This window comes from Panthera onca, chromosome F1 (genome assembly GCF_046562875.1).
Source record: "Panthera onca isolate mPanOnc1 chromosome F1, mPanOnc1 haplotype 2, whole genome shotgun sequence".
Classification (NCBI taxonomy): Eukaryota; Metazoa; Chordata; class Mammalia; order Carnivora; family Felidae; genus Panthera; species Panthera onca.
The window spans coordinates 71,654,323-71,672,611 of record NC_138355.1 but is presented as its reverse complement, the minus strand read 5'-3'; the positions used below and the strand labels follow the sequence as shown (position 1 = coordinate 71,672,611).

Genomic DNA, 18,289 nt, shown 5'->3' with positions numbered 1-18,289 from the left:
CTCGGCCTCTCCTGTGTAAGCTCGGAGAAGTCGAAGCGCTTGCAATTTGAGGGGCGCCCGGCCGAAGTCAGTCCCCCATATATGTTTGTGAGGTTGGTGGATGAAGGAACAGGCAGGCAGCCACCTGGCTGGCCCAGTTGATGGAGCGGGTGACTCGGCCCAGGGTTGGTTTAAGGCCCTCGCAGGGCGCGGACATTGCTTGGGGTCTGTAAGGGGCGCCCAGTAGTTGACGTCAGTTGAGGGTCCGACTCCTGATCTTGGCTCAGGTCGGGATGTCACGGCTCAGCTGTGGGATCGAGCCCACTTTGGGCTCTGAGCTGACACTGTGGAGGCTGCTTGGGATTCTCTCCCTCTGCCGCTCCCCAGCTCTCTGTCTCTCTCTCAGAATAAATAAACTTAACAACAACAAAAAAAAAGTCTTTAAAAAATGTTTTTTAAAAAAAGGAAGGACAGAGAGGGAGGGAGGGAAAAAGGAAAAAAGGGAAACTATTCTAGGGTCTTGAGACAAAATTTTGTATGAGAGGTTTTGTTTTGTTTTTTTTTTTAATTTGTGTTTATTTTTGAGAGAGAGAGAGAGCACAAGTAGGGGAGGGGCAGAGAGAGAGAGGGAGACACAGAATCCGAAGCAGGCTCCAGGCTCTGAGCTCAACCCACTGGGCCACCCAAGTACCCCAGTTTCTTTTTTCTTTCTTAACTTTTTATTTATTTTTTTAACAATTTTTTTTTAACATTTATTTATTTTTGAGACAGAGAGAGACAGAGCATGAACGGGGGAGGGGCAGAGAGAGAGGGAGACACGGAATCTGAAACAGGCTCCAGGTTCTGAGCTGTCAGCACAGAGCCGGACGCGGGGCTTGAACTCACAAACCGTGAGATCATGACCTGAGCCCAAGCTGGACGCTTAACCGACTCAGCCACCCAGGCTGCCCCAGAGGTTCTTAATAAAGAACATTTTTGAAAGGATTTAAGATCTGTTACAAAGTTGCATAAAATACAAAGTAGCCAGATAAGGGGCAACAAAGGTACGTTTTTCCCCAAGTTCACAGTTGTACCCCCGGATGAGGTCGGTGCCTGGCACTGGCCAGCCCCCACTGATGATTTGTTGAGTCACCTAATAAGATGGGAGAAGGTGGCATAAATGCAGATTTGGTTTAAACCCAAATAGTAGTGAATTTCAAAACACATTTACATCCTTCCTGAGCAGCTGAGATGCCCTGAGTTCTCAGCCGGGCTGGCTTCTTTTCTGGGGGAGGATCTGCCGCCTGGTTTGCCGGGACTTAAGTGTTGGCCCCTGCCCCTTCCTTGCTTCCAGGCCGGGGTGGGGGTGGGGCTGGCACGCACCTGTTCTGACTGCGGCGGCTTTCGTCTCCCCTCCCCACCGGTGTAACCCGGGGCCGCTCGGTGCCTTAGCCCTGAGGTTTACTGGCACAGCCCTTGGGGGAGCCATCTGCCGTATCCGTCCGTAAACCGGGAATGAACTAGCAGCTGCCCAGCGCGCCCCGAGGCCTGTTCACCTGTGCCCTGGGAGAGGAGCGGTGTGCGGCAGGAGGGGCACGGTTCGCCTCCCTGTTTCCATCCCACAGCGGGATCCCCGCGGAGGCTGCAGGGCCCCAGAGCCTGACGCTCACAGCGCACCAGACAGCGGTGCCGGAGCGCGTCGCCAGAGGCCACCTGTGGCCGCTGGTCTCCTGGAGCCACCTGGGGACACGGCTGCCCAGCCCTGCCTGCTGGAGCCCCAGCCCCACCCCGTGGCTCCCTCCCAGCCCCGACCCCTGGCCTCCCCGCCGACGGCCGCTCATCGGTGTGGAGGGCATCCAAGTTCTGGTGTCCGTGCTTTCAGTGGGGCACTGGGTCTGGCACATGGCGCAAGGTGTCCTGCTGGTGCAGGGTGAGCCGGGTGGGGGTGCCCTGGGGCTCCCTCTTCCCCCACGGGAGACTGTGTGGGGAGACGGAGGGGCAGGAGGGGACAGGACGTACGGGCCTCAGGACCCTTCCACGTCGGCCCAGCTCCCCCGGAGTCTGTCCAGTGGCCACAGTCCTTGTCCCGGCCTCCAGGCGGCAGTGCCACCTTCACCAGCATGGCCCAATGTGTCCGTGAGCCCCGTCTGGTCTGGCTGAAGAATGGGAAGGTGCCGAGTCCTGGGGATAACGTTCAGCTGACCCACAGCAACAGGTACCCCCAGTTCCTGGGTCCCAACCTCTCCCTCCTGCCACCCCAGGCACTCGTGCCCACCTACACCGAACACACCGCCTGTATCTAAAGTCCACATGGCAACTGCCCCCCCAGCCCCCCCGCGGCTCCGCTCCACCTGCCTCACTGTAGGTCACTGTAGGTCACAGGGGGTGGGTACACTGGGTCTGTGGTCTTGGAGACAGCCCCCTCCTTTAGAGCCACCTTGGAGCTTGGTAGGAAGGAGCCCCCAGCAGCTGTGTGTCTCCCCAGCACGTTGACCCCGGTGCAGCTCTCAGGGGAGGACGAGGCCACCTACCAATGTGTGGCAGAGAACAACGCCGGATGCAGGAGGCCAGTGCCCGCCTGGCTGTGACAGGCGACCCAGAGCGACCCCCTGCCCCAGGAGGCCTGTGGACCATGGCCCTCTCTCCACCTCTGCCATTCGAATGTCCTGGGAACCACCTGCCTCCAGCGGGGACCGCATTGGCTACGTGCCGAGCCTCCTTGGGAGGGTGGGTGTGGACCGACACCCCTGTACCTGATGGGTGGGGCCCCGGGCCAGTTCCCCCCACTCCTCGTGCCCCCCAGCCCTGTCCGGACTCTTGCTGGGCCTCGGGGTCTGTGGCCCTCTGGTGTCTCCCCACGGCCTCCTGCCCTTTCCCTTCCTGGCTCCAACTTCTGTAGCCCCCTCCCTGCTGTGTGGGGACCTGGCACGCACAGCCGAGCACCGGGTGCCCCCTTTGTGGGGTGAAGGGGGTCAAGATGGGTGCGAGGCTGCCAGACTGCTTTGCTCCTCAGAGGCAGCTGGCCCCGAGCTCCAAGAGGCCGAGGGTAGAGGGCTGCTTTGAGCACGCCTTCTCCCACCTGGCTCCGGCCACGGCCAAGGCCCACTCCATCTGCGGCAGGGGGTGCCGGCCGGGACTCTGCCTCCATTGCCGCCTCCACCACGGGGGGCAGGGCAGTCAGCCTCACACCATCTCCTCTGCAACTCCAGCCACCCTGGGGTTGGCTTCTCCACCAAAGTGCTCAACACCACCTCCGTGCAGGCCTCCTGGGGCCAGTCCATGGCTTCCAACTCTCACCGCAAGCTGCCGGCTGCTCGTTTTGAGGGGCCTCTGCTCCTGCCCGGAAGCGTCAGCTCCTTCCTCTACACAGATCTGGGCGAGGCCCTGACCCTCCTTATGGCTCCCCTGCCCTCTTCTCAGGGTCTCTCCCCAGGCACTGAGCCTTCAGTGCTCCCCGCAGAGCCGGCCGCCCTGTACCAGATCAAACTGCAGGCGTTCAAGGACCTTGGGGATGGTTAACAGCAGCTCCCGCTTTGTCTCCCTGCGTGAGGTGCCCCTGGCCACCCGTGGTGAGTGGGGTCCTGAGGCAGGGAGGCAGGTGGGCTAAGGAGCCCCTCCCTGCCCCTTGGTCCTAACATGAGTCCTGAACAGCTGAACTGATACGAGCTGCTTCTCTGAGCCGCCATATGGCCATCTCCCCCCTTTTCAGACCCAAAGCACTGGCCCCTCTTCAGGGGCATCCCTCCCCATCTGACTGCTCTTTTTGAAAGGAGACAGAGTTGGGGTTTGGTGGCTGTGAATCCTTTGCAGAGGCATGGGGCACCCCGTCCGTGCCCTCGATTCCTCCTCCCTCTGCCAGCCCATGGCACCCAGGGCCCCACTGTCCCTCCAAGGGCTGTCCTGTATTGTACCAAAGGAGGGAAGACTTTGGAGGAAGAAAAACCCAGGGTTTATTTATCTTATTTCTTTATTGAGAGTGTGAGCGGGGGAGGGGCAGAGAGTGAGGGAGACAAGAGGCTCTGCACGGACAGCAGAGAGCCCAACGTGGGGCTTGAACTCACGAACGGTGAGATCATGACCTGAGCCGAAGTCAGATGGTCAACCAATGAGCCACCCAGGCACCCCGAAAAACCCCAGGTTTGGAGGGGGACCCCCAACAGGGTCTTCTCTGTGCTCCTGGAATGACGCTGGTGCCAATGACAAGACCCCGGTGAGGCCGGGCCCTGCCCCTACACCATGAAATGTGGCCGGGACCGAAGGGTTAAAAACAGCCCCAAACTTCCGGTCCTTGAGGAAACAACATCCTGTCCCCTGGGTGGACCCGATCTAAGTGCGTTGTTGGAAATAATGAAAATGGACATAATAAATTAGGACCCGGTTCATGTTCTGGGTCGTAAGGAACACTTGGGGGAGCAGGGTGAGGTGGCAGGAGGGTTCCGGTGTCTCCGGGTGCCGCACGCAGACTGAGGGCCAGCAGGGCAGAGCGAGCTGTGGCTCCAAGGCTGCCGTCTCTAGAAGCCTCGTGTCACAGTGGAGACCAGAGCGGTTATGATGGGAGGGGAGGCCAGGACGGCTGGGGGCCCAGCCTCTGCTCAGTGCTGCCTCCTCCCCTGCGCTCTTGACCCGAAATGGGAGGTCGGTGGCCTCCAGAGCTCGGGCACCACATAAGGGTGGAGGTACAAGAACACACAGTGGGCACAGGCTCTCAAGAACCATCGTGGTGGACAGAAGGGGCATGACCCGAAGCTGCCCCGTAGCCGCAGGGAGCACAGGCGACAGCTCGTCTTCCGATCGCCCCTAAATGGACCAAAGCACGAGGCACAGGAAAGTTTAGAAACCATTCCTTTCTTTATTAAACATAGCTTGCAAGTGATAAATATTACAAAGTTTTTTTTTCTTTTAATCCTTTCTCCAAAAATTAGCTTATTATTTGAATCTGTTGCTGAAGTACTCAGCAGCATCTGAAACGGATGGGAGTGTATTTGCCTTTTTGAAAACCAGTTTCTGTTGGTCTTAGTTTTTTCATTTTAATTTCCAAACACAATGCAGAAAATCAGAATGAGGTTTAAAAAAAAAAAAAGGAAACTTAGAGCCTGTGCAAAAGGGTCCTGCCCCCCAACCCCCATTCAGAGAGGCCGGTCCCGCCCCAGCCCCGCCCCCCACCCCACCCCCACGCTGCCCAACCTTCAGGCCTCACTCACCGTCCCAGACCCTCTCCAGGCTTCCTGGGGTGGGGGTGGGGGTGGGGGGGGGGCGGGTGGGAGGGAGAAAGGGGGGCCTCGAATGTGGGAGCCCAGGACCGGGCTGTGGGGAGCCGCCTGCAAGGGCTCAGATGAGGTCTGAGGGAGGGAGACGAGAAGTGGGTACATCTGAGCTCCGCCACGCCGCCGTCACCCTGCGGCTCACCAAGAACACAGGCCGCCAGACCAGAAGCCTGGGCACCACTGCCCCCAGCACCCCGGGGGCCCGAGGGCAAAGCGGCCACAGCTCTGCCGACACCTCGACCTCACTCTGCTGCCCTTCCCGAAACCCAAGTAATGGCGGGGCCGGGCCGGGCCACGCACGCAGCCACCGCAGCACTTAGGTGCCCTCCCTGCATCTGGGGCCCCACCACACTCCCCACCTCCAGCTGTTGTCTTGCAGGTGAGGAAAGAAGCACGGAACGGAACCTTACACTTCGTGGCCAGGTGATCTCCCCTGTCGCTTCACAGACAAGAAAACAGAGACCCAGAAAATGAACCCTCCCGAAGGGCACGTAGCAAGTTAGTGGGAAAGCCTGGGGCAGGACCCCAGGTCACTGCCACCCCACCCTGTGTGCTGTGGCTCTCCACTCTCGACAGCACGGGCCGGGAACCCCAGCTTTCACAGTGGCCCAGCCTCACCCCCGTGACGAAGCCTAAAACCACGTGTAGACGCACGTGATACGTGAGGCTTTCTTGGGGTGACTTTGCTGAGACCCTATCACCCCTGGTCATCTACGCTCAAGGTGGGGTGGGGGAAATCCCTTGCATAAGAAAGCTTGACACTGAATTTTGTTATATAGGTATATTGTATATATGCTGATGCAGTCAGAGGAAAAAAACAGTGCAAATACAATTACAATTCATAAGAATACTTGGTTTCAATGCCCCCGGGAGCTGCCCCGCTCCCCGGCTGCCCCCCAGCCCCCAGCACCTCCCCGCAGTATCCGCCGAATGCTGGGGGCGGGGGGGCGGGCGGCTTAGGGTCGGGGGTGGGCTCTGCCAAGGCAGTGCTGGTGACCCGGAGGGGCTACTCCAGGGCGGGGGGCAAGGCACAAATCGGGGTGGGTGGTGGGGGAGGTGGCGTCTCTCGGGAGGGATGGGGTGGGGGCAGCTGCCAGTCTCCGCGTGCTGGGCCCGGCCCGCTCCCCGCCCCGGCCTCCACAGCCCTGCCTCCCTACCCCCGCCCCTTCCCCAGAAACCCTTTTGCACACGGATCATACACAAACGGGCACATTACAAAACGACGTAACACAGTTTCACAATATCCATGGCGAGGGCTTTTTTTTCTCTTTTTCAGTTTTTTTTTTTTTCTACACAATGTACAATTCCTTTTAAATGGATCAAGAAATAGCTTATATACACGAATGAGTCCTTGTTATAACATCTCGGCAGCAAGTATCATAAGCTAATGAAAGTCTTGTTGGAGGGCAGGGGAGCCTAGGGCTGGGTGGGTGGGGTGTGGAGAGAAGGGTTATGCCTTCTGCAGGGGTCTGGGGGAAGGAGTGGTTGGGGAAAGGAACAAAAGTAAAATACCAAGAAGCATCTTTACAAAGCAGTTCTATAGCTAATTCCTTTTAAAGGGGGAAAGGAAAGGTAACCAAAGCAGGAAAACATTTATCTTTGTGTCTTAAAAAAAATTGTCTACCATACATACATCCAAAAATGTGGAAAAAATACTTATTCCAGGGATGGAGAAAGTCCAGATGCTGTGGTCGAATGACAAAAATAGCAAATAAAAATTAAAAAAAAAAAAAATCTACAAATGAGGAGGACCCCTGTCCCTCAGCCTTACCCCCCCCCCCCGCCCCCCACCGCTCATCTACCCGTTTCAGGCGTCTAGGGAGGAAGCCACCGGCCACAAGCGACTACTTTCAGAGCCTCTGGATGCGGGGGGGGGGGGGCAGGCAGAGCCAGCGGGGGCCCTCGCTCTAGCCATCCCCCTGAGCTTCAGAGCACTGGGGTGGAGGACCGCTCTGAACAGGAGGTCGCCTTTCTTCCTATCTTTAGGCACGAGGGTTAGTGTGTATGGGCTCAGCCTGGGGATGGACAGCGACAAGAGACTGGGAGGGACACAAGGTCATCAGTGATGAAAAACTCAAGAAGTAAGGAAGACAGGACAGGGCGGGAGCAAGAGGAGGTGAAAGGCTGGTACTTCACCATGATTAAGGAAAACTCACCCCCATCGCTAATCCCAGGGAAGGGTATGGAAATGGGGAGAAGTGAGAAATCAAACACCAGCGATTGAGCAAAGGGTCATGGAGCTAAACTAGTCGTTGAGCAGCCTCTACGTGACTGAGCCTGAGGGGAGAAACTCTGGGAAGGCTCCCGCTCTGCCCACCCCCACCGTCCCCCCCACCACCTCAGCACCCCGCCAGGCACTAGGCTTGGGCGTTCCCCATGGCTCCCAGCTCCCCACCTCGTCTACACTTCCTACTTCCAAACCCCATCACAGGTGGCCTGGCTCCCAGGGAGGAGACTCAGCTCAGGGCAGGGATGGCCCCCAACCAGACGGTATTGCACATTCTCTGTTCCTTACTTTTAATCTCAACTGACAAACTTGGGCACCTGGTACCTCCGAGCTGGGGGAGGGGAGACATGACAGAAATGGCACTTTGTCATGGCGGGCCGGGCGGAAGAGGCTAGACAGACATGCCACAAGGCAAGGTGATTTGCAGGGAAAATTTAAAAAACAACAAAAAACAAAAAGAAAAAAAAATAATAAAAAAGCTTCCAATTTCGTGGAAGAGAGAAAAGCAAAACCAAACGATTTATCCAGTGCTTTCAAAGCACAGAGGGCAAAGCAAAGATGTAAGAATATATCTTTTTATATATATATATGTATATATATATAATTTTAAAATAACCCCAGACCCAGTTTCATAATCCCCCTTCTCCCCCACTTACAGTCAGGGGCACCACAGGCCCCAGAAAAAAAACTCCAAACAGCCCCATCACTATCTGTTACTAGCATCTAGCTTCAGATCACTTCACCACTGGGGGAGCCCAGACACAGGCTGTATCTCTGCTCCTTTATTAAGTGCTCAATGAATTTGGGGGAAGGGAGGAAAGAAAAAATCCAGGAAGGCCCGTAGGGCCAGTAGAGTAACCCACAGTGGCTCTGGGGTATGGGGAGGGGGGACTGAGCCTGATTCCAGCTCCTTCTCCCCACTGACTCACAAACTTTATGGGCAAGATGTGCAGTTTGTGTGTGTGTTAATTTTAAAAGTGCCTTCTTACTTTAAAAACATTATTTAATTTTTTAAAATAAAAGTGGGGGAACTTTCCCAGGTGGCTTTCAAGGACAAAATTCTGAACTCCTCTTCACACGTCTCTGCTCAGTGTATCCCTTTCCTGTACTCTGGCAGCTTCTAGAGCTGGAGAGGCAGGTGAGTGTTACAGGAGAGCAGAAACCCCTGCCTTTTAGGGGCTTCCTTTACCTCAGAGACAGCCTGGTCCCCCTCTTGCTTCCCCCACGGTGTGGGCAGATGGGGTGCCAACCTCTCTTATCCCCAGAACAGCAACATTGCACAATTCAGTTCATTCCCTACATTAGTAGCGCTTAAGAAAAAGCTGAAAACAACAAAAAAGGAAAATTAATAGATTTCTGGAGATGGGTTGGGGAGGGGGCACCACAACTACTTTTGCAGCCGAGACTCAGAGCTGGCTTTGACCAGAGTTGTGTGGCTCTGAGCAGTGGGTTCTGCACTCAGGACAGCAGACCAGGGCAGGACTCCAAGCTGGTGAGGCATCCCTGTTCCCTCCTCCTGGCTGGAGGGTGGGACAGACAGATGGGGTCTCACCTGCTGGGAGAGAAAGCCCTTCTCTGTCTCACTCAGCATGTCCTGCCCAGCTCCCAGGACACTGGCTAACTCAGGCTGGATTATAGACGGGACTTGGGGGACTGAGTTTACCAGGAGCAGATCAGGATTAAAAAGGTGGGGGGGGGGGTATTTTACAAAGAAAGTAAGGTGAAATAATTTTGGGCTAGTTGACCTGGAATAGACTTCTATCTCCACTGGGACCAGGAGAGCATCCAAGAGGCCAACACCAGCCTTCGTCCTCCTTGGCTCAGCACTATACTTGTCCCCATGTCCCTCTCCCCTTTCTCTGTGGGTCAATTCCGTGGTGGTTACATTTTAAAGCTTCTCCCTCCAGGCTCATTCCCCTCATTCTTAGAGCCCAACTTCAGTACAAAACACCACCTCCCAGACTGTCCAGCCCAGAGACACCAAGGGCTGATGTCCTCCCTATCTGATGCCATCACCTTGCCCCACCCCCAGGTTAAGTGCATTAAAAACTTCTGCCCCCAACGTTGCCAGTCATATCTGCTTGGGGACCCCCTGCAATGCTCCTGTCATTTATCTGAATGTCATCTGTGTTTACAAAAAAGAAAAAAAAAAAGAGAAAAAGGAAAATATTGAGAAAATAAAAAGGTTTAACCGTCCACTGAACAAAGGGGAGGACACACAACATCATTAAAAATGATAATAATTAGAGCATAAAAACTTTAGAAACACACGTCAGAGGGCTTAGATTTCTCTCTCCCCAGGACCTCACTCTGACCTCATCCGAGGTGAAGAGCACCTCACTGTGAAAGAAAACCGGAGAGAAGACAAGAGCGGCAGAATCGCAGCAGTGAGAGAGGGGTGGCGGGCAGGGCAGGCGCGTTTTCCTGTTGATTTCTAGGTTTGTCTTCTGTTTTCTGTTTTGTTTTCCGTGTATGGTAGGCACCAATACAGGCACTGCATGCGACGGAAGTTGGGGGCAATGGGAGAGGAGGGGTAAAGGGTTCAAGGCTGGGGCAGTGCACGTGGACAGGCGTTATTTCTGCCCGCTGATGGACTGCGCTATAGACCGGGGAGGGATCATGTCTAAAAGGTACTCCCGCTGTCTGTCTGCCAAACTGGGAGCTTTGTGTCCTCCGATGCCGGTGTTCAAGTATGCAATGTTGACACCTGGACCCAGGAGACAAAAGCGGGAGTGGGGGGGAGGGGTGGAGGGGCAGGCGTTAGAAGAGGAAGCAGCATCTTCTTGACTGCACGACCCGGCGACCGTCCCAGGTATGACCTGGGAGGACCCGGGGGCGTGGACTTGGAGGTGGGGCGGGGGCACCAGAGGTTGCGTGCATCTGTCCAGACTTAGGTAAGTGTTATGTCAGCAGCCAACTGCCCCTCTGCACCCCACGTTTAGGGAAAGGGGTCCTCTCGAAACTTCAGTCCTACCAGGAACAGAACAAACACGGTCTTGACCGGATGGGCGAGTCAGAGAAACAGAGGAGAGCATTGAAGACACAGGGATGCACTCATGGAATACGTTTCGGATTTCTGTGAAGCAGCAGCCCTCCACCATTCAAACAGGGTGGGGACAGCTGACCCTGCTCTTGCCATCGAGGTCAGTGACCACACACCCACCAACGGGGCCACCAGACAGTGAACAGACGAGGGCAGGGACCGTGCTGTTTTCACCACCAGAACCCTATCGCGCTGTGCTCGGCACGGACCATGAAGCTAGCAAACACGCTAAATGCCCAGAGTGAAGGGAGGAAGGCCTGAAGAAAGCGCAGAAGCGGAAGAGCGGCCTGCTAGCCTGAAGGCCCCCCCATCGCTGCTTCTTACCTGGCATCCCAAGGAGGCCACCAGGCACAGACAGCTGCGGCGCCTGCGCGAAGTTGGAGAGCATGGAACGGGCAGACGTGGGTATGCCGCGCTGGAGGCCGCTCTGGGGCTGTGGAGCCTGTGACAGGGAGCAGACGGTGGGTCGCTAGGTGGCCGTGATGGAAGGGGTGGGGTGGGGGGGTAGGGGTCCGGGAAGAAGGACTTCCCAGCAAAGGCGGACACGCTGGGATCCACGGCTGGCAAACCACCCCAGACGGCCTCACCTGCCGAAGCGTGTGATGTCTCATGATGGTCTCTTGTTTACTGACACTGGACACGGCCGGAGCCGCAGTGGGGGAAAGGGCTGCCTGCTGCTGTAGTCGCTGTTCGATTTCCTGTCGGGAGTCAGCAGGTCAACTTGGCAGGACAGCACCCGATTTCCTACCCGGGAAACCCAGGGCTCCTCCTATTTCTACTGCTGCCAACACGACAAGTAGGAGGCATGTGGAGAAGGCAAGCTGGGGCTCTGGGCACAAGGAGCTAGCCCTGCTTTGCTGATTAAGGGGTCCGTCTGTCCAGGAAAAGCCGGCGCTCAGATGCTGGCAGGAGACGCCTGGGTGGTGGCAACCAGCTGACGGACGTGATGGTGAGGAGTTTACGGAGGTTTTATTTTTGACTCCCGTCTACCTGCTTTCCAGAAGGTCCCTGGACGCCACCCAAAGGGGTCTGATGGGTGGTGGGGTGGAAGCAGGATTGAGGGGAAGGGTCCAAGCTTCCCAACACATCTTCCCCTCGCCCAGTCCGCAGGGCACGCCCGCTCCCTCCTTGCCGTTCCTCTTGGCCGGGCCACATTACAGTCCACTCTCTCCTGGGTCATTCCCTTGTCAGATACGGACCGCAGAGAATTCGGTCTCTCTGAGAGATTTCCAGTACAAATATAATCCCTCCCACCAAAATCCATCTGTTTGAGGAGGACAAGAAGTTGAGGGATTTCTTCGGCCGCCACCGGGGAAGGCCACATGTCTGCCTCCTGTCTGTCCCCACCCTGGACCACACTGTCATTCACGTGCTTGCCCCGCCAGAGACAGTCACGTGGAGATCAGCAGACAGATCGGTACGGGGAGGGACAGGGAACCCGGGCCTCCAGGCCGTCAGGACTGTGGGGATCGCACAGACAAATCCTCTAAAAACCAGAAGGAGCTACCTTTTGGGAAAACCCAACCTGAGTAGGTGGTTGGGGAGACATCAGGGTTCTTACCTGTTCCTGCTGTAGGGCTTTAACAAAAGCATTTTTCAGCCGGTTGGTGTGTTCGGCCTTTAGAGCCTTCTTCTGGTTGGAGGTCATACACTGCTCGCACAGAATCTTACCATTCTTCTCTTGCTTCCAGTGAGGGGTGAAATCTGTGCGGCACTGGGCGCAAACAAAGGGTTCGACCCGCAGGAGTGAGGCACAGCTTTTGCCTAGATGCCAACAGAGAGAGCAATCAGGGCCTTCGCATCTCCCCATCTCCCGATTCTCTTCACCAAATGAATTTTTCAGGAGGTTACTCCGCTGAATTCAGAAAGAGACTCTACGAGAAGAGTACTCTGCAGTTTATAAAATAACTTTTATTTCATTCGACTGTAACAACGTCACTTTAGGGAATTCAGACGGTACCGTCCCCACTTACAGAGGGGGACACGAAGAAACAGAGCTCCCGAGGGCAAAGCTGAGACAAGAACCCGGCTTTGCGGACTTTTAGTACAGCAAGAAGGAAGCGTGCTAACTCACAGGGCGGCAGACTCCACCTGGGTCCGCGACACGTGCTCCTTAGCACGTTTTTACCTCAGACCGCACTGTCACATTTCCACCGTTTAGTTGCCAGTGTCCAAATCAGACCTGTTTAGAGTCAATGCTGAGCCCTTCAGGCACTTTCCTCCACTGTCAGCTGTTCCCCTAAGTCCACGTGTCTGGAAACTCAGGCTTAATAACTTCCGTTAGTGCCAATGCTTCACAGTCTGGGTCAGCTCTGGTTCACAGCTTCCACGTGGTCACGGTCACCTACTCAGTCAGTACACCTACTTTCCCACCTGTAAGTCCTCAAGTGGCAGGGACTGAACGTAACAACGCAGCGCAATGCCACACAAGCGCTGACGTTACACGTAAGTGTTCTAGTCACCAAACTGCGTATACATCGTGCCGGGCACCACTGAAAAGGACCAAACAATATCCTGCCAAAAACATACACGGTCTACAAAATACAATACAAATGTTAAGCCTAAGATATACAGACATACAAGAGGCATTTCCGAGTAACGAACGGGAGGTGGTCTGACAACAGTTAAGAACAGGTTACTTGATGTCACACAGCGCCCTGGGATACGCGGCCCAGGTCAATCAGGCTTGGCAACCTCCTGCGTAGATAAAAGACTGACCACATAAAACAGCCTCACCTTGGCTGTCGATGACACTCTGTACGACTTCTTCCAACCCCACCATGTAGATGAACTCGCTATTGGCTGCGCTAGGCAGGAAGTGAAGCAGGGGAGCAGGAGGTTTAGGCGGCGGAATCTCCAGGAGGGTCTTTTCCAGCTGTTTGCGAAGAGCCAGTTTGGCGGCAGCCTGGGAGTTGGCGGCATCGGTCATGGCGCTGGGGCTCGGCAGGGGGGAGGACACCCTGTTCACAGTCCCCGGCTGCATGTGGGAGGCGAGGTTCATATAGATGGCAGAGGATGTTGTGCGCTGGCAGGGAACGGAAGAACTCGACTGCTGGAATGGAGGGGGCACAGGGTCAGTGGCGGGGTGCGGGGGAAGGACGAATTCTTGCTTCAGTGGCAGAAAACACTACCTGAGCCGAGTTGGGACAACTTAGCTTTTCCGAAACTCGGAAAAAAGGACGAGGTGTCCAACCTCAATGAAGAAGAACTCCAGCACACGGGAAAAGAGAACGACAGAGGCTAGGAGGCGGAGGAACACAAGCACGGGGGATGCTCTCTGGCCCACATCCTCAGGCCTCTTCTTCCCCTGACCCCCGCTGCTTTCCTCCAGGCGGGTATGAGCCTGCTGCCGCTCTGCCGTGTACAGCCTCCCTTCTCCGCTCCTACTCCCAGGGAGTCCCTCCAGCTTCCACCCTGGGCACTACGATCGATACAAGCTCTACCACAATTACCCTGGCTGTCCTAGAGCTTCTCTATGTCCCAAACCGTACGGTCTGTGGTCCTTTCAACAGGGAAAGCAAAGAAAAGACTTCTCTGTTTCCATATTAGGACTTTCTCACCGGTTGGTAATTGATGGCAGGATTCATGTTGGGTGTTGTGGTGCGTACAAGGCCAGGCTTAGGTGGGCCCCGTTGACCCTGTAGCTGGGCTGGGTTTGGTGCAATAACACGTTGGGACATCAACATATGTGGGAGGGTGGTACTGGTCGCGGAGCGGATGACACTGTGACCCTGAGGGGGAAGAAGAGGAAAAGAAGCAGTCATAGGTGGTAAAACGCTCCACCAACATGCTGGAGAGAGAACACTGCCTATAACACACAGCTGAGTGGAAAAACAGAAACACAGCGAGAGTCGGGAATTCTGTCTACTCCTAGACGAAAAAGGGCTAAGCTAGAAACCTCCAGAGAAGAAAAACCACAGCGGGAAGAGGAGGATTACTTGTCCCACTGTGCCACCCAGTAACACACAGCCAGGCAGCGAGGAGGGACCAACGGGACTGTGTGAAGCACCAGCACCTCTACCACGGCCAGGTTCTTCTACGATCGTCACAGAAGTCCCAAAGCAGAGCTGGGATACACGGGGCCCCAAGGCAGGTTACGCACCTGTAATGTTCTCAGACTCTGTGGTTCCACCCCTTGGGCCCCAGGCCGGGAGGGAAGCTTGGACAGGCCCTGCTGTCCCCCATGGGCAGGAGATGGCTGCACGATGGATGCCGCGTTCTGCACAACCGGGGTCTGGGGGAGAGAAGACAGAATGAAGAAACAGAGGCAGAAGTCTGGTACACTCCTGGACTTTAAAAATCCCCAGTCAGTGTGAAGCTTCTGTTGACCAGAAGGAAAACCGAGAAAAATGGAATCAAGGTTTTCTTGATTAGGGCCTACAATTAAAAAAAAAAAAAAAAAAGAAATCACTCTTCTTAGAAACTAAAAAGCACGGAACTGGACAAGAATGGGCCACCCAGTTGAACCTACCTGGGTGAGGCCACTGTCAGACCCAGCCCCTTACTTCCAGGGCGCAGTCAGTACCTTCTGGACTACGTTCTCCTTCTGGAGCTGGCTCTGCCTCAGCTTCTTTAGCAGCACCAGCCGGGCTTCTTCCAGTCGCAGCTCGTCCCTCAGCTGCTTGATGAGCTGCTGCCGCTCCTCAATGCCTTTCCCCTAAGGAAACACGAGGTCCCTCAGCTATGGGAGCAGGCACCCAGAGTCCCCCTTCCTGCGAGATGGTCTCTTCTTCCAGGGCTGAGCTCTGGATCTTGCACACGAAGCAGAAGTAGTAATGGGGATTACTGTCTCTGTGTCCCTGGATCTAGCTCAGGGCTAGGGATTCAGCAGGTGCTCAGAAGATGCTTACAGAACATAAATGCTAATCAACCAGATTCCTGGCAAAATAGAAGAAGGGGCAAAGGGAGATGCAAAGGGAACTGTTCTTGAAAACACTGTTTCCAGGGGTGCCTGGGGGGCTCAGGCGGTTAAGCACTGACTTCAGTTCTGGTCATGACCTCATGGTCTGTGAGTTCAAGCCCCCCGTTGGGCTCTGTGCTGGCAGCTCGGAGCCTGGAGCCCGCTTCGGATTCTGTGTCTCCCTCTCTCTTTGCCCCTCCCCTGCTCGCGCTCTGTCTGTCTCTCTCAAAAATAAATAAAACATAAAAAATTTTTAAACACTGTTTCTGGAACTTATTAAAAGCCAAGTTTCTTCTAGATACACATAAAAACTTAGGAGTTTCTCCACATCATGAGAACCAGGGTACAGTGGTTCCAGCCAAGAGTTTATTTCTGTGACTTACTGAGTTTTGACTTTCCAAAGATAAATTATACTGAATATGCTTTGTCACACTATCTTCTTCACTTGATTCTCATAGTGCCCTCTAAAAGGGCATGCCCTCAGGGCACCTGGCTGGTGGCTCAGTCAGTGGAACCCAAGACTTTTAATCTTAGGGTTGTGGGTTTGAGCCCCATGTTGGATGTAGAGATTACTTAAAAATAAAATATATATATATATTTTTTAACGTTTATGTATTCATTTTTGAGAGAGAGAGAGAGCGCGCGCGAGCATTCGTGGGGGAGGGGCAGAGAGAGAGAAAGAGAATCCCAAGCAGGCTCCGCACCACCAGTGCAGAGCCTGACACGGGCTCAAACCCATGAACTGTAAGATCATGACCTGAGTTGAAGTCGGATGCTTAACCGATTGAGCTACTCAGGCACCCCAAAAATATAATCTTGAAAAAAAAAAATAGTAGCACCTAAGTGGCTCAGTGAGTTGAGCACCTGACTCTTGATTTAGGCTCCAATCGTGACCCCAGGGTTCTGAGATGAAACCCCACATCAGGCTCTGCACTGGTTGTGCAGCCTGCTTAAGACTCTCTCTCTCCCTCTGTCCCTCCCCTGTGCACGTGCTCTCTTTCAAAAAAACAAACAAAAAAACAGTAAAAAGTAAATAAATAAAATGCCCTTGAAGTTAAGAATTATTTATAAAAAGTTTCATCAACAGGTTATTTATTTATTTAAGAAAAAATTTATTTTTGAGAGAAAGAAAGAGAGACAAAATGTGAGCAGGGGAGGGGCAGAGAGAGAGGGAGACACAGAATCTGAAGCAGGCTCCAGGCTCCAAGTTGTAAGCACAGAGCCTGACATGGGGCTCGAACTCACAGACTGCGAGATCATGACCTGAGCCGAAGTCGGACGCTTAACTGACTGAGCCACCCAGGCACCCCTGTGGGTAGTTATTTAGATTCAAAAAGTAAACTACAGGGGCACCTGGGTGGCTCAGTCGATCAAGTATCTGACTCTTGATTTCAGCTTGGGTCATGATCTCATGGTTCATGGGTTCGAGCCCCGTGTCGGGCTGTACCCTGGCAGCATGGAGTTTGCTTGGGATTTTTTCTCTCTCCTTCTCTCTCTGCAACTCCCCTGCTTGCTCACACTCTCTCGCTCTCAAAAATACATAAATTATTAAGATGGTAAATTAAAAAAAAGTAAATTATAAAAAAAACATTACTGGGCCTCTTAGGGAACTAAACAGGAGCAAAAATGAGGAAAGAAATCATTTTATCTTTCTTCTCTGTTTTTTTACCTTAAACATCTCTAGGTTGGCTGCTTTGAGTCTTTCTTCCATTCGGGAGCTGGAGCGGGGACTGGAAGCCTCATTATCAGATAAAACAATGATGTCTGGGGAGGGAGTCAGCCTCCCACGGTCTGGCTCACTAGATAAGAAAGGAAAAAATTAAGGTATTTCAACAATTAAGAAAACTTCTTTTGCACGCTGAACAAAGAAATCCAAGGGAACTTAAGTCTGTCTCAGTTCACTCAGGAGATTCAAATCTTAGGACACAGACGACACCAAGATGTGAGTGGTGACAAATCCTCAGCAAGTGTGCACTCCATCTGAATTCCTTGTGCAGGGACCAGACACACGGTGACTGGCTTCAGAAATGGGAGTGAGAGGTGAGTGTTCTGATCACATCCATTTGAATCAAAACTCTAAACGCTTCCCCTGTATCTCACTTCCCTTTGGGTTGTCTCATTAGTCACGCAGAGGCTCAAGCAGGGAACAGCCAGCCTGGCGGAGGAAGAAGGGCAAGGGCAGAGCTTAGGTACGGAACGCCCGCTGCCGTGGAGGCAGCTCGGTCGGCCCTGCACCGCGCGGCCCTGGCTGCCTGAGGGTTGACAGAGAGGAGCTTACAGGACAACCCCAGCGGCAGTCCCAAGTTAAGACACCAGAAGGTACTGTGCCAGCTGCCTGAGGGGAAGGACCGGGCCAAGTCTACAGCTTCTGGCAGACCGAAACTCCTAAACCGCATCTCTGGAACCTGTATCTACTGACCAGATTTGTACTCAGCATCTTCCCTCAAAAATAAACTCTCCAGAAACGACTTTGAAATCTTAAATCCTCCTCATTGGCTCCCCCGTATTTCAATTCTCGCTTATTAGACAATTGTGGTTTTGGTCTTTTGGGGCTAGTTAAAAGCATCATACTTATTTCTCTAAGATGATAAAAATGGCACTCCCTAAGAGCTGGATGACCAGAATTCTGGAAATTCCGAATGCCTCAGCTTCCCAAACCAATGACCACATCTTTTAGCTCTCTGATTTCTTAAAAACAAAAAACAAAACAAAAATTAATGTCTATTTATTTTTCAGAGAGACAGAGACAGAGTGCAAGCTGGGGAGGGGCAGAGAGAGAAACACAGAATGTGAAGCAGGCTCCAGGCTCTGGGCTGTCAGCACACAGCCTGACATGGGTCTTGAACTCACGAACCGTGAGATCATGACCTGTGCTGGATTAACCGACTGAGTCACCC

General features: G+C 54.0%; 1 protein-coding gene across 6 annotated transcripts in view; it reads right to left on the bottom strand.

Moving 5' to 3' along the window:
* Positions 1-5,988: 5,988 nt before the first annotated feature.
* GATAD2B (GATA zinc finger domain containing 2B) overlaps positions 5,989-18,289 on the bottom strand; it is an 86,593-nt gene continuing 74,292 nt past the window's right edge. For 5 of the 6 annotated variants that reach the window (XM_060644852.2, XM_060644850.2, XM_060644853.2 and 2 more), the window contains exons 3-11: positions 17,062-17,191; positions 15,018-15,149; positions 14,595-14,726; positions 14,053-14,223; positions 13,229-13,544; positions 12,054-12,256; positions 11,080-11,190; positions 10,817-10,934; positions 5,989-10,156 (exon numbers count right to left, since the gene is read on the bottom strand). In XM_060644852.2, the coding sequence (XP_060500835.1) occupies positions 10,023-10,156; positions 10,817-10,934; positions 11,080-11,190; positions 12,054-12,256; positions 13,229-13,544; positions 14,053-14,223; positions 14,595-14,726; positions 15,018-15,149; positions 17,062-17,191 (1,447 nt within the window). In that variant the 3' untranslated portion in view covers positions 5,989-10,022. The remainder of the gene's footprint in view (positions 10,157-10,816; positions 10,935-11,079; positions 11,191-12,053; positions 12,257-13,228; positions 13,545-14,052; positions 14,224-14,594; positions 14,727-15,017; positions 15,150-17,061; positions 17,192-18,289) is intronic. The other variant, XM_060644849.3, reaches the window with a different exon arrangement.